Source organism: Quercus suber, unplaced genomic scaffold (assembly GCF_002906115.3).
Source record: "Quercus suber isolate HL8 unplaced genomic scaffold, Cork oak 2.0 scaffold_250, whole genome shotgun sequence".
NCBI lineage: Eukaryota > Viridiplantae > Streptophyta > Magnoliopsida > Fagales > Fagaceae > Quercus > Quercus suber.
In genome coordinates, this window is record NW_027069706.1 from 461,905 (window position 1) to 476,544 (window position 14,640).

General features: G+C 34.6%; 2 protein-coding genes and 1 long non-coding RNA gene across 4 annotated transcripts; all 3 read right to left on the reverse strand.

The window, feature by feature from the left end:
- Positions 1–2,398: 2,398 nt before the first annotated feature.
- On the reverse strand, positions 2,399–3,094 carry LOC136070665 (uncharacterized). The gene is made up of 3 exons (XR_010631892.1): positions 3,048–3,094; positions 2,882–2,974; positions 2,399–2,806 (listed from the first exon to the last, which is right to left on the reverse strand). It is a non-coding gene; the product is annotated as an uncharacterized LOC136070665 (long non-coding RNA).
- Positions 3,095–3,177: 83 nt separating this feature from the next.
- On the reverse strand, positions 3,178–9,362 carry LOC112000571 (uncharacterized). Of its 2 annotated transcripts, none has more exons than XM_065780908.1 (7): positions 8,947–9,362; positions 8,635–8,846; positions 8,195–8,441; positions 4,460–4,559; positions 3,596–4,375; positions 3,390–3,482; positions 3,178–3,300 (listed from the first exon to the last, which is right to left on the reverse strand). In XM_065780908.1, the coding sequence occupies exons 3-7, from the start codon at positions 8,213–8,215 to the stop codon at positions 3,245–3,247; spliced, it is 1,050 nt and encodes a 349-aa protein (XP_065636980.1). In that variant the 5' UTR covers positions 8,216–8,441; positions 8,635–8,846; positions 8,947–9,362; the 3' UTR covers positions 3,178–3,244. The 2 variants fall into 2 exon arrangements, with proteins under 2 accessions (XP_065636980.1, XP_065636979.1); XM_065780907.1 differs by having other exon boundaries at positions 8,617–8,846.
- A 126-nt stretch (positions 9,363–9,488) lies between these two features.
- LOC112000704 (proteasome subunit alpha type-4) lies at positions 9,489–13,330 on the reverse strand. The gene is made up of 2 exons (XM_024032868.2): positions 13,182–13,330; positions 9,489–10,391 (listed from the first exon to the last, which is right to left on the reverse strand). Exon 2 carries the CDS (start codon positions 10,378–10,380, stop codon positions 9,628–9,630), a length of 753 nt encoding a protein of 250 aa, XP_023888636.1. The 5' UTR covers positions 10,381–10,391; positions 13,182–13,330; the 3' UTR covers positions 9,489–9,627.
- Positions 13,331–14,640: the final 1,310 nt, after the last annotated feature.

Below are 14,640 nucleotides of genomic sequence, written 5' to 3' on the forward strand. Positions count from 1 at the left end.
AAGAGGCGAGACCAAAGGGGTGGGAAGGGAGTGTGAAAAGTGGAGTAAGGGAGCCAAGAGAGATTTTTTGGTGGGTGGAATATTGGGATGGAGAAGAAGTGTTGGTTAGATGTCTGGTGTTAAAAGCTGAAATGTGGAGCCTATTTTTTTTTTTTATCCGGTTGACGTACTGACTTGACCCGAATAATGTTGCGTGGTTTTTAATGGGAGATTTTCTGAGGCTTAGTCCATGGAGCGGAGGCTTGGGTTGATAGGCAATTTTTGGCCGGTTTTGTAGCCCATTGTGAATCATGTGCGCAGGATATAGAAACTGTTTTTGGCCCGTTTTTGAGAGAGTGAAAATACTGTAGCCGTACTCTGTATTTTTTCCTGATAATAGTGAAATTCTTACAACTCTATGGACGTAGGCAAATTGCTAAACCACATAAATAATGTCTTGTGCGAGTGATTGTTTTCTTTGGCGCGCGTTTTCTCTATTTTTTGTTTCCATAGGTTGGGAATTTCAGGTTAATTCCCTACAATCACCAATGATCAAGATGTGATTAAGGAAATTGTGGGGCAATTCTATAAGGATCTGTATCAGGAACGGAAGCATGGTGACCAAAATTAGATAGGATGCCTTTCAATTCCATCGATAGAGCTAGTGCAGCTCACTTGGAGTGACAGTTTGAGAAGGAAGAGATCCTTCTGGCTCTCCGAGACATGGATTGGGATAAAGTGCCTAGGCCGGATGGTTTCTCTTTTGCCTTTTTCCAAGCTTTGGTGGTCTGAGGTTAAAGGTGATATCATTCACTTTTTCTCTGAATTCCACACCAATTGTGTTTTTGAGAAAAGTTCAAATGCATCTTTGTGACTTTGATTCCGAAAAAGGCAGAAGCTGTTGAAGTTACAGATTTTAGGCCGGTTAGCTTAGTGAACAGTGTCTATAAGATACTGGCTAAAGTCTTGCCTAATCATCTTAAGGGCAAAGAATAAAAATCAGTTCAATTTAAATACAGATAAAGTAAAACAGAAGATAAAAAGAATAAAACCATTACATAATGACTCTAAATTTGCAAAATATGAAATGTCAATTTTAAAGCATCACTCTGTATATAGAATTAGGCTCAACGTATGTACCCACCCTATATTGCAGTGATTTGATACAAATTAATTAAAAGGAAACACCAAAAAAATGAAAAAACAATAAGGGGGAGGACCAAGAGGATTTAAGACCTAAAAGCAAATGGCTTTAAGTAAAAATGGCAAGAAAATATTCATCTAGCCAACCCAAGTGATTAAGATAACACTCTGCTAAGCATGATTATTCAAACTCATCTCGTCCACCAAAAAGCTTTTCTTACATTAGTCAACAATGCTAACACACATTAATTCCATTTCCTTACCAACCATATTTCAGTTTCAAAAATGCCTCACCCATTTAAATTAATTTACCTAGAAAATATTGTAAAACCAGATTAGGCACACATAACACGTCTGATAATCATAAACGTATATGTTAGATTCTGGTATAAGAAAGTCTACGGTTCTAAGTAATGCATTCATGTTTGCGTGATGTTTTTCCAAACTTTGGAACTTACAATAAAGAAGATAAATCAATTACAAAGGGCAGAAATAATGAAAAAAACATAAAGCTGGTACTAATTCCAAAAATGTTTCTCCAAAAGCAATTAATTCTCATTCCAGTTTGCAATCATTAAAGAACATGCAGGCAACAAGCAGGTTTAAAACAGTTATTATAAAGCAAACCTTTGATAAGGTTTTCCTGCTTTAAGAATATCTCTCTGAGTCTACTATGTCCGCAAGGATTGTACTTAAGGTTAAAATTGTCAAATCCATGGAATGTGCTTTTATCGGCATGGACACCCAACAAATCAACATTCAGATCATACCTGGATTGCAATTTCCTTCGGTTAGACAAACAAGGACACATGCAAAAACACATATAGACATGGAGAGAAAGAGAGAGGCTTTCTTCTAGCAAATAGAAATCAAGAGAACTATAATAATGCATACCCTGCCAAGTCCAGGCTCTCAAAAACCTCCTTAAGAGTCATATTTCCATCTCTAAATATGACAACCTATCCAATGTAGTTATAGATTGTAATTAAGAAGCATCAACAAAGTGAAATTGAAAAGGAAGAGAGTTTATAAGACATATCAAAACAGCACCGCATATGGTTGGTGCAACTAATGTTGGTTGAAACTAGAGATATGCCCGGCTTCCAAAAACGAACATTTTGGAGGGGAAGACAGAACAGTTTCTATCTCATCAGGTTTTTTTTCTTAGCTTTGACTTGATGAAGCGTAGGAGACGCTTCTGGTTCATGCATGCAGAATGATGCACATGTGTATCAACTTTTCTGATACACACAGTACCTGTGTTATTATAGAGAGAGCTTTGAATTTTTCCATGCACATTCACAGTATCTGAAATCAAATACTATAGTCCTAATTACAAGAAATCCTGAAGTCTCCAATAACTTTTAAGTTATAACTTTCAATTCCTCTATGTAGACAAAAACAAAATATAAAAAGTTAAAAACCATACAAATGCAAAAACAAGATTTCAACTTTTAGTTCCATTATTTAGACTCCCCAGCAACATGAATTCTATTTTTTTTTGACCGGAAACACGAATTGTGGCCAGCAATGCATAAAGATTCTCCCTATTTTCACCTATTGTGCTTATATGAGTGACGTATCTACTGTCTTGATCACCCACAATAGGTAGGTCATGTAACTTCTCTTTGTATGCTTCAAACCGATGAAGGTCATCTTCTGATTCTGGCAACTGAGTGGTTATCTACAAAATGAGAAAAATATTAATCTAATATCATGTAAAAAAATTTAAATTTTCCAACAAATTAAAAAACATTACCGTGATTTGATAGGCGACAGAACCAAAATACTTCCACCTCCTATGAAACTCAACTATTGGGTTCAATACTGAGTGTTTGATGTCAGAATTTATCTGCATGAAAAACATTTAATTACTATGCTGTTTTATTATTATTTTCTTAAAAAATCACTTAATAAAAACTTACCTTGTCTGTGCTCTTCGTATACTGAGCATATAATTTAAGCACACCCTATAATTTGAAAAAATAAATAAATAAATAAATAAATAATGTACATATATAAAATCATTAAGATTTAAAAAATAAATATCAGTTTGTACCTGTATAAAAAAATAAAAAAATAATTTATATATATATATATATTTGTATATATAAGATGATACTTACAAATCGTTCACTGGATTCTTCTCTTTCTCTTTGTGTAGATGATTAACATCCACTGTAATAAAACAAAACAAATGTTCAGCCAAGCGATATATGATTTTGGGTGAGTACAAGATATCATTATAACTTAAAATAAATATAAACCTAAAACTTCTTCTCTTGGATTATCTTCGTCCTTGCACCAAAATTGAATTATCAACCTCGAAATCTCCTTATTTGTAATGAGGCTTGCCAAGACTATAACAGGAAGTTCAACCCCCAAAAAAAAAAAAAAGTTTAAACATTATGCAACCATTTTATATAAACAAAAATTCTAAAAAAGAATCTTAAAAAAAGTTCACAAAATTTACCATCAACGTTTTCCAAAATTTGTTTTCCAATTGGGTCGGCAATATTGAATTCTGGAAATGTGATGGTAGTAGCATCTCCCGATGTATCAGTTGGAATAATAATTTTGTTCCTAAAACTATTGAACAAAACTTCTTTAAAACCAACTGGATATCCGGTTTCCCCATCCCAAGTTACGTACGTCGACTCATCAAAAAACTCCGAAAATCCATATTCATCATCCTCACTCCATTTAGGGTAGTCCGTCAAATCATAAAACTCATGTGAAGGTAGAACTCTCGTTAAGTCACCTCCATTTTCCTTTGCAAAGTGGATGTCACATCCTAATTTTGCAAAAGAATCAGCCACTGTGTTGATATGACTACTAATCCACTCAAACTCAATGTTGCAATCCTTTTCCTCAAGCATCTTGGATCTAATCATCTTCAAAGTTTGGTCAACTTTAGTCTCTTTGTATTTCTTATTCCGACTGAGTTTAGCAGGAATGTAATTTGAATCCATTTGAATATTAAAGTCATTTAACTTATACCTATCAATAATCAACTTTCCCCATCTATATGCAGCCTTCACATCTAAGTCAAGAACTTCTTCATTGTCATTGATAGTCCATGACGACCCACAACAAATCGGGTAGTAATCCTGATCACGGACTACAAATCCCGTGCCGCCCAATTTTTTTCCCAAGTTTGCTCGGTACCTCTGCACTGCAGCATTTGTATTTACTGTATATAGGTGCTTTTGACTTGGTTTCCATGATGAATTATGGACACCACTTGAAGTACCTGAAATTTAAAAAAGTAAACAAGATAAATAATATAAATTCTCAAATAAACTTAAAAAAAATATACATATGATAGCACACCTACCATACATTAAAAACTTTTTTTTTCCATGATAAGAAGAATCTCTCAAGATTCCTCTTGATTTGCAGTAGAACGCAAACATCATATGCAAAACTTTTTGAACCTGCAAAAAGACAATATAATAAAATAGAATAAAATAAAAATTTAAAAAGAATCCTAGTGATATCCACAAAAGACAAAGCAAACAACACTCCAGGTTTTGCTGCTATTGTGATGACTTGAGAAATCCTGGAAACTCACTTAGATTTCTAAGTGAAAAGTAATCCAAAATATCATTATTTAGGATAATCAGAACAACCATTGTAAGCATCCAAATCTTGATAGCAGCAAATCAACAATACAAGGCATTGAGATTCCCCAGGTAATTTGAAGGGTTTGCAGCACAGTTTCTCCATGTAAAAAAAAAACCCATTCACTTAAGAACTCTTTAGAAAGAGTTCAATTGTCCTTCAATTGTCTTTCCTTGGAAAGCTATATGGAAAGTAAAGGCCCCTAGGCGAGTTTCCTTTTTTGTTTGGTGTGTAGCTTGGAATAAGATCCTAACAGGTGATAACTTGAGATTGAGGAAATTGGTTTTTGTGGACTGGTGTATAATGTGCCGACATTGTTCTCAGATTTGGAATTTAGTTCCGTTGTGCATTCTGTGGTGTATTTGGAAGGAACGGAATAGGCGGACTTTTGAGGATTTGGATAGTTCTGGTGATCAGCTGCTTGCTTCTTTTAGTGGAACTCTATTTGATTGGTCTCGGGCATGGGGACTCACGACTAGTGATTCTCTCCCTTCTTTTCTTAGCTCTCTTGCTCTTTGTAATTAATATGCTGATAGGCTTTCTTTTTTGTTTTTTCTTTGGTTTCTTTTTCTTGTATTTTCTAGGTTTGCTCTATGTTCTTCATGCATAGAGTAGCCTTTCGTATATATAACATTCTTACTTATCAAAAAAAAAAAGAACTCTTTAGAAAGAGTAGAACCACATCGTCTTACTGTTAAATTATTTTGAGATTTAGTTATTTGAGGCCTCACTTGATTGCATGATCTCTACATTTTTCCCACCTACACTAGAATAATCCAAAGGAGAAAAGTGCTCTACAAAGATTTTACTTTTTTAGTGAAGTGTGATTTCTTTCAGGCAAGAAATTGCTAATTAGTATCTCTTTAAGCATAAAAAAGCATATTTAAGCATGGCCCATCATTCTAGCACAACAGTCCTTAAGTGTTTTTAAAAACCTGAAAAATCAATCTCATCTGCTTGAAAGAAAATTCAAGTTTAGTTTTAACACCAAAGTATTACAGACCCACAAAATTGCAACTTCAAACAGGCAAAGGAAATACAAGTTCAGCTTCTTCATTTGAAGAAGCAGTAGGAATACAAGTTCACCTTCTTTGTTTGCAGGACAAGAGCTAAGTAATAGGCATTTAGGTTCTTATACTGGATAAACTATACGTAAGCTCCTCAAGAGCAGGTTTCGAGGCAAAAAGTAGCTTATTTACCAATAGGGTCTGGTTAACGGGTGCCCTTAAGGCATTTGTTAATGGGTTATTTTAAGAAAATTTTGATACAATTTTGATGGAAAATATAAAAAGATGTAAAAAAAAAATCAGTTGTTTTTTTCTTTTCCCATAAAAAAACTTCTAAAAATATTTCTTAAATTAATGCCCTTAGGGCATTCGTTAACTTTTCCCTTACAAATATAAGAATCTGCTAGTAGTATCTATTGAATATATATGTTTGTGTCCCGATTATGCAGGAAGGGTTTATGTGGGTCTGACACCTGAAGTAGATTAAGAATGATGATCATCAACAAGAACTTCAAGAAGAGTATACTGCTGGTCCAGAAGTCAATTGAGCTAGCACCACCAATTGTGGTAGTTATCACATAGAGAAAGTGAACAAGGACTACAAAGATCCTCTAGAAATTCTTGAACACATGAAGGTTAACAATACGCTCGAATCTCCAATTTCAACCATAAAAGGTGTTTCCAAGGATTCCAAAGAAGAGGATTTGAGTTTTATTAGAGAGGAGCAGATTTAAAAAACAACTTAGACATGTGTTCATTGAGTTTTACCACAAGCTTGGTCTGCTAAAGCACTACAGGTGATAAATTGTAAGTTGGTGTCTGCAATAAGACAAGGTCTTGCTTTTTATATCATTTCATTATTTTGTGCTTATTCATTTTGCAAATGGATGGACCAGTTTTATGAATCTTATAGCATTTTTTAAGATCATGGAAAAGTATGAAAAGTTCAGATTCACACTTAACAAGTATATTGTTCTTTAGATTCTTAAGTTGCATACACTTATATAAGTTAGTCAAATAAAATTATATAAATTTCATTTCAATAATAGTATTCTAATGAAAAATGTCTAACTTATGTAGATCACATCAAGGAGAGCAGCCATATTATACATGTGAATAGTGGATAACTCTTAACATTTTTTTTTTTTTGGATAAACTGCAATATATATATATATATATATTGTGGGGGCCCAAGGAAGGGTACAACGAGCTGTTGTTGTTACTGTAAAGGAATTGTGAACCTGAAGAGGGAATCTACATGAGGATAGGAGGAAAAGAGACAAAAGACTTCTGGGAAGTCCGAATGAGGAGGATGGGATTTAGAGAAAGAATCATGGTAGGTAAAAGAAGTTTCCAATAAAAGCTCACCTACTACCTCCACATTAAATGATTGCCAACAGCTTTATCAGCTGCATTGATGAGGAAGTGACTTGAACAGTGGAAGTCACAGCTAAGTAGCTCATTCTACCACCTTCAATAGAAGTTTAAGGGGACAAGTGTTATAAGGAGAGTCTAGGTAAGTGGAGATGAAGGGCCAAGATGCGATGGGCTAGGGAGTATAAAAAGAAAGGGAACTTCCAGATAAAGGGATCCAAAGAAAAATATTCTAAGGGCGGAAATTAGATCAAGAACATTGAGAGAAGGAAAGTGAACAATGTATCATCTAGTGCAATACCTTCGTCCTCGGGCAAACTTGTAAAGAGCCTCTCATATACACAAACTTTGACCACTGGTTATTCTTTCTCTGTTTTTATCCTTGGGCTAAGCCCCCCCCCCCCCCTTGTTTTACCCCACTCTCTTTACAAATATCTATTGATTTGGGCCTAGCCGGGTTGCACAAACTTCACTATTCTAAGTGGGTTTGGGCCACTTGATTTTTGTGTCCTTACATATATATATATATATATAAACTCAAACCAGAACAGATGGACAATCCCTCTTACAAGCACAGTCTAAAACTCCAAGGAGATTGTCCTCATTACAACATAAAGCATCTAAAGAACAATATACTTGTTACCTTGGCAATTTAACCTAATCTGACAAGGTTTCATTTTATCTTTTGAAGTTTGATCATAATATTGGTGAATCATACATGTCGGATTTTACACGTTAAAATTTCAGAATTTGGATTTTAACTCCTTAAGTTATATTCAATTTAAATTAGCAACCCTTTTGTCCATATTTTACGTAAGTGTCACGTCTGTTTAGTTCATCCAATAAAATGATGTCAAGTCATCATTATAAAATATGAATGGAAAATATGAATGAGGGGGCTCTTATGCAAATTGAATATAACTTCAGAGGAAAAATCCAAAATCTAAAACTTTAATATGTAAAATCCCCCCAAAAAAAAAAAAAAAAAAAAAACCCAAACTTCAGGGCAAATAATGTTAAAATCAAAGCAAATAGGATAACAAAGAAGCAAGGAAACAAGAGAGTACCTCAACTGGCGTTGATGCCATGCCTGATGCCTCCCTTGCCTTCCAGTATCCCCTTTGGCTGCCAAATACCCACAGCAAACGGAAACCATCCCCTTCTATGGCTTTTTTTTGCCTCTTCTTTTTTAACAATAAAATTCACAATTTTGTTACCCTAACACAACGCCTCACATGGGCTCGCCACAACGTGCTTTTTTTTTTCTTTTTTCTTTTTTTTCTTTGGTGGGGGTTGGAACGCAACTAGGAAGGCCTAAGAGAAAGTAGACACAAATTTTTTTTACACTTTTGGTAAATTGTCAAATGATAAGTACAAAAAAAAAAAATATATATATATATACATATATATGGTATTAAAAGAGGTATCCAGTGTAGAATATAGGACATGTATAATACTGGTGCGTGAGCCAAATTGAAGTACCACCTACTCGGTAAGAAGTGCATACAGGTTGTTGCTTGAATCGGCTCAAAATGTTGGACCGGGCTGCTCAAATCCACCTTACTTTAATTGTTTGTGGAAAGAAGTTCCCGATAAGGTTTACACGTTTGAAGAGGTTGAAGCCTTAGCTTGTTGCCGAGCCGTGCTCTTCTCTTTGCCCAGGAAATTGGTGTTTCAGATGTGGTCTTCCAAGGGGACCCAGCCACAATTATTTCTTTTCTGCAGATAAAAATAATCCTTGCTTAGCTCCTTCAGGACATGTGAAGTGTGATTTTTTCACATGTTAAATGGTCGGGTAAAAGGGTTGCTCATACTTTACCTCGTAAGTCTAGAGAATTTGAAGTTTATCAAGCCTGGCTTGAGGAAGTTCCTAATGATGTTGAGCCTTTGGTGCTCCATGGCTTGATGTAATACCTTCTATTTTGAATTAATGAAATTTCAGTCTTGATGCTCAAAAAAAAAAAAAAAATTGATAATTCAATAATTGGGGATGGGAGGATTTGAAACTGGAGGTGCCAAGTGAGCTACAAGACTCTTGCTTGTTGCCCAGCTATTACTAGTATTGATTTGACATGTTATGGTAATTCATTTTCCAGTAGAGCCATGAGATTGAAGGTTGAAGCTCCTGGGGATGAACTATTATTGTGTATTTGTGTGATTTCTATCTGCATAGGCAGCCCTTGCTTCCACTTTTTAAAAAGAGGAATAAATTCTCAATGTTTTAGTAGGAGTAAAACATTATTTTTTTTTCACAGCTGAAGCCTGGAAGGCTACATGAATGCATTTGGTAATTCTTTTCCAGTAAAGCTTCTTTTAAACTAAGCTTTACATCACGCATATATATAATTGTTCACAAGATGATTAAATAAGGGAGCAATTTTGCAAGAAATAAAATTCATAATCTGGTTTTGCAAAGTTATATGCAATGAAGCATACAATTTGAAACAGAAATATGAGCCCATTAGTCCCAGAACTCATATTTAAACAAAACCAGAAAAGCTTAGGAGGCCTCGGCAGCAGGTTGGGTCATTCCCAACTTCACTAAGAGCTTGCTCAGGGACTCTGGTGAGCAAACCTGGTACTTGACTTTTCCTGAAGGCAAGAGGAATACCTCAGCCAATTCCAGCTTATCTGAGGTGAGACTTGTGCTGTCCATTGTCTTGCTGAGCACTTTCAGTGCTAGCTCAACTGCTTCTTCTCTTGTGATTTCATCCTTGTAATCCTGCTTGAGCATTGATTGAGCTGCCTGGTTGTTTGCTCCAATTGCTGCAGCTTTCCAACCACCATAGTTTCCACTTGGGTCACTCATGTAAAGCTGGAAGCCAAAATTTTTGTCCCAGCCGGCAAACAGAAATGAAACACCAAATGGACGAAGCCCACCAAATTGTGTGTAACCTTGTTTGGTATCACAGAGAGATTGGACAAGCTGTTCAACAGGCATTGGTTCTTGGTAAGCATAAGTGTAACGTTGGGCTTGGACTCTAGCTGTGTTGATTAGGATATTGGCATCCGACATTATTCCAGCGACAGCACATGATACATGGTCATCAATCTTATACATCTTCTCAGTTGATGTTGAGGTTTGAAGGAGTTTGGAAGTGACCTTCTTTTCACCAATCAAGACAACTCCATCCTTTGATAAAATCCCAATTGCAGTTCCGGCATTTCCAATGGCCTCCATTGCATACTCAACTTGGTAGAGACGACCTTCAGGGGAGAAGATCGTCGTGCGGCTATCATACCTCCGAGACATTTGATATCACACTGAAACAAAAAAGTCCAAAACAGAAGTTCAATTAAAAGAACAATAAAGCTTTAGAACGGTGTAAGAAAAAATTACGACATGAGTGTCAAAATATATGTTTTAATTGGTAAAGCCAAAGTAAAAATTAAAACAGGGAAAGTTTAAATTCAAAACCTATTGTTTAGGGGGAGTATCAAATTAAATCTTAAGTTTCAAAAGTAACAAATCAAACACTCAGCTCATGTTAAACCCCAAACACAATGATGGTCCACTTAAATGGGAGTGAGGTTTAATTTGTTACTTTTTGAAACCTCAGGTTTCAAAAGCAACAAATTAAACCCTGAGGTTTGTAAGGTTTCAAAAGCAACAAATTAAACCCTGAGGTTTGTAAAGGTAACAAATTGAAACCTCAGTATATTAAACGCAAACACAAAGGCAGTCCACTTAAATGGACTGATATTAAACTTGCTACTATTTAAAACCTCAGGGTCTAATTTGTTCTTCTTAAATCTATAGGGCTTAATTTGTTAAACTTCTTAAATGATAGGTTTAAAATGTAAATCCCCTCCCCCCCAACAACCCCCCCCTAAAAATAAAAAAATAAAAACTCAGTTACAAGAATGGTTTCTTCAGGTTTGTATCCACGAACCATTTGATATGTGGATACTAAAAACTGTGAGACACAATCTCAAAAGCTGTGTGCTCTTTTCATTTGGGTAAATAAACTGATGATTGAATAAATCAATCATCTTACATGAAAAAGGAAGAACAAATAGATTGTTACACAAAGCAGTCATGACTTTTAAATCTATAATATTACTCTCCACATGCAAATCAGTGACAGTAGAAGCATCAGACCATTAAGATTTCAGAGCAAAATTATGGTGTTGCATATTAAATTTCCAGGTGACTAATGTGCACCAAGAGATCAGGGCAGAATAGCGATGATGCTCATCAAGTAAAGTGGTTTGGAAATAAATCTTTCAGCATTTGTACTATAGAAATTATCAAACTCTTATCATAAACCCAAAGAAGGATGTAAAGTTATTCAAAACTATCCTTACATGATTTTAACAACTAACTAAAAGAAGCGTGGCAATAAATGTAAACCAACATTATACTAATAAATAAATAGTGTAAACCAAAATTATAAAATTCTTTGATAATCAAATCAACCCCTCAAGGTCATTCAGTAAGGCATTTATGTCCCATATAACTAATACCTTGTCAATTTGAATGATCTTCAAATCAGGTCACAAAATAGTCATAGACATAGTCGAGCTAGTACCCTAAATATTTGTAAAATAAAATTAGAGCAAACTATGTAAACAGATGTCATCCAGATCCAGCACCCATACAAAAAAAAAAAGGTTTCAATTTTCATTTTCGTAAGCTGAATTTATAAACTTAGAATAGATGGAAAAATTGTCTGAATATGTATTCATTTAGTTGATGGCAAACCATGATTTACATTTTGCTTCCCTTACAGAATTAGGAATTCTAATGATATAGTTTAGAAACAAAATCTGGACTGATCCAAATCATGGTCACCTTCACGTTTGACATATATAGACTAGAGTTAAGAGTGTTGTAAAAACTAAAAAGTCCATAAAAGATTAAAGCCTACACTTTTCCCTTTAAATTAATTAATTAATCCTTATGAGCAAGAGCAACAAAAAGTATAGCTTTCTAAATAAACACCAAGTAAAAATAAGGTCATGGAAAGTAACCTAAATATGATCCGGTGATCCACAAACTAAATTTTGGAAGTATTTGTAAATACACTATGGCAATGAGCTCTAGCTCAAATGGCAGTTCCTTCTCTCATGAGAATGGATAGAGACTACTAGGAGTAATTATTCAGTGCCCCGGGAACACGATAATTGCATGCTCCGACATTGTTTAGATTGTAACCTAAATATGATTTTCTTGGGCTCTCTCTCTTGACAGCCTCTCTCAATTTCACAATCACGCCTCATCGGAGCAACACTCCACCAGCATCCCTTTTGCTTTTGGGCTTGTATTTTTCGCTTTAAAATATGGGATAATGTTATGTAATTGATTAAATTTTGTGGATTCTATGCTAAATAACAATTGGGTTTTTTTTTTTCTCCCCCACTAATTTAAGTATTTTGATATGGGATAATGATGTTGTTGTGTATTACACAAGACTATTCATTCGTGGATATTTTGATTGTTTATTTGATCAGAGTTGTTCTTATTGAGAAAAAACCCAGACTAACTGAAACCAGCCTCACTGACCCCATCAAAACCAGCCCTACCAGTTGGGCTCAACAAGGGTCACTCCCACTCCCATCAAACCACACTGAACCCAAAAATCTAATAAGGAAACTCTTCAGTGTCTATTGTTTTCCCAAGTCTCTAAAGCAACCAAACCAAACAAAAGCATTACAAACCCAAACTAGCAAAGGCCATACAAAACCATAAATAGGGAAAAACTAGTAGAGAATTTGAAGCAACAGAGTTTCAGCAATCAAGGTCAAAGGGCCTTAAGAGTAAACCAAGAACAAAACGAAACCAGCAATAATCAGGAATCAAATTCAAGCATTACAAACCCAAACTAGCAAAGGCCATACAAAACCATAAATAGGGAAAAACTAGTAGAGAATTTGAAGCAACAGAGTTTCAGCAATCAAGGTCAAAAGGCCTTAAGAGTAAACCAAGAACAAAACGAAACCAGCAATAATCAGGAATCAAATTCAAGCAACGCAACCCAGTTGACGCAAAAAATAAATGCATTTAAATAATCAGCTAATTTTGAGCTCGATTTTCACATTGAATTTTTTTACCTTGAAATTGCGACAAAGATCTCTGACAAACTTGGGATACTTTTGAATGAAAGAGCGACTTCGGAGTGGCCGAAAACGAGAGTAGGAGGAGAGGTGTTTGGGATTTTGGCGAATGACAACTTGGGCTAGAAGTAGTGAAATAGTTTTTTTTTTTTTTTTTTAAATAAAATAATTAGAAGATAGAAGGAAACGGGGACTTTATTTATTTATTTTTATAAAGTATATACGTGTTTGAATCTCCTTTGAGAAACTTGAACCGGTCCTTATTTTATACCCATGAGAACTTTGTATCTTTAAACCTTATATTATTTAAAAAAAAATACCATGTGTGATTTTCTTTTAAGAAACATGTGTGATTTAATTGGACCATCTTTTTCTAACTTTTTTTTTGAGAATCCTCTTTTTCTAACTTTTATAAAAGTAAAGATGTATAAATAAAATTGGACCATCCTTAAGATTTGAAATGACTATGATTTGACCCCGTAGAAAAAATATATTTGGACCCTTAATTACTGTAACATTTTCGTCTAGTCTATAATGAGGAAATTAGACAGAAAAACATGTTTGTAATTTGGGTGAGTAAGAGGCTGTTTGGTTTTTTAAAAACTATCACTCGTCACTCTTCATTCAATTTTTATCACTTGTTACTAATCACTTATCACTTAAAATACTTCAATTTTCTAAACTCCACCCGTTTGGCACACTGTTTTTATTTCATATCACTCAAATATTTCAACTTTTTGTAGGACCCATACCTAAGCACTTGGTTAGAGTCGCACTTGTTTCTTAATTTTTTTTTTATGGGTTTGAGATGAGAAAGGCGAAAAGGAAGAAAAAAATAATAATAACGAACTGAGATGAGAAAGGAAAAAAGGAAGAAAAAATAAATAAATAATGAACTAAGATGAGAAAGGCGAAAAGGAAAAAAAAAAAAAAAAAAAAGGAGGAGAGTGAAGTCAAAAACTGTTTTGTGTATATTTACAAAAATGCCATCATAATTCCATTTCCATAACTTGAAGACATCTAAAATATTTTTCAGTTTTCATTACTCGTCACTCAAAAATTGAAGAATTGAGTGATGAAAACAAAAACTGAAAACATCCCCAAACAAACCATTCAGCCATGGGATCCACATATTTTGAGTTATGGGTGATAAAAACAGAGTTATGGGTGATGGAAATACAAAAACCAAACAGCCCTCAAGAAATTAGAGATAGAGAGAGATTTTGTGTCCAGCTCAGCTTAAGGGTCCGTTTAGATACCGTTTATTTTGCTGAAAACTGAAAACACTATAGTAAAATAATTTTTAAATGTGTGAATAGTGCCGTGAGACCCATTTTTAATATTTTTTCTAAATAAAGTGGTTTGGGTCCCATGAATAGTGCGTGAACAGTACATAAACAGTGTATAATGTCTCCTGAATAATGTAATCCACGTGCATAAAAAAAATAAAAATAAA

Coding starts and splice junctions, on each gene's coding strand:
- LOC112000571 (XM_065780908.1), bottom strand. CDS start 8,215: ATGGCATCAACGCCAGTTGAG. Junction 4,560..8,194: donor TGGCATCAACGCCAGTTGAG/GTACTCTCTTGT, acceptor GTCTTTTTGCAG/GTTCAAAAAGTTTTGCATAT. Junction 3,301..3,389: donor TCCAAGAGAAGAAGTTTTAG/GTTTATATTTAT, acceptor GTTTTATTACAG/TGGATGTTAATCATCTACAC.
- LOC112000704 (XM_024032868.2), bottom strand. CDS start 10,380: ATGTCTCGGAGGTATGATAGCCGCACGACGATCTTCTCCCCTGAAGGT.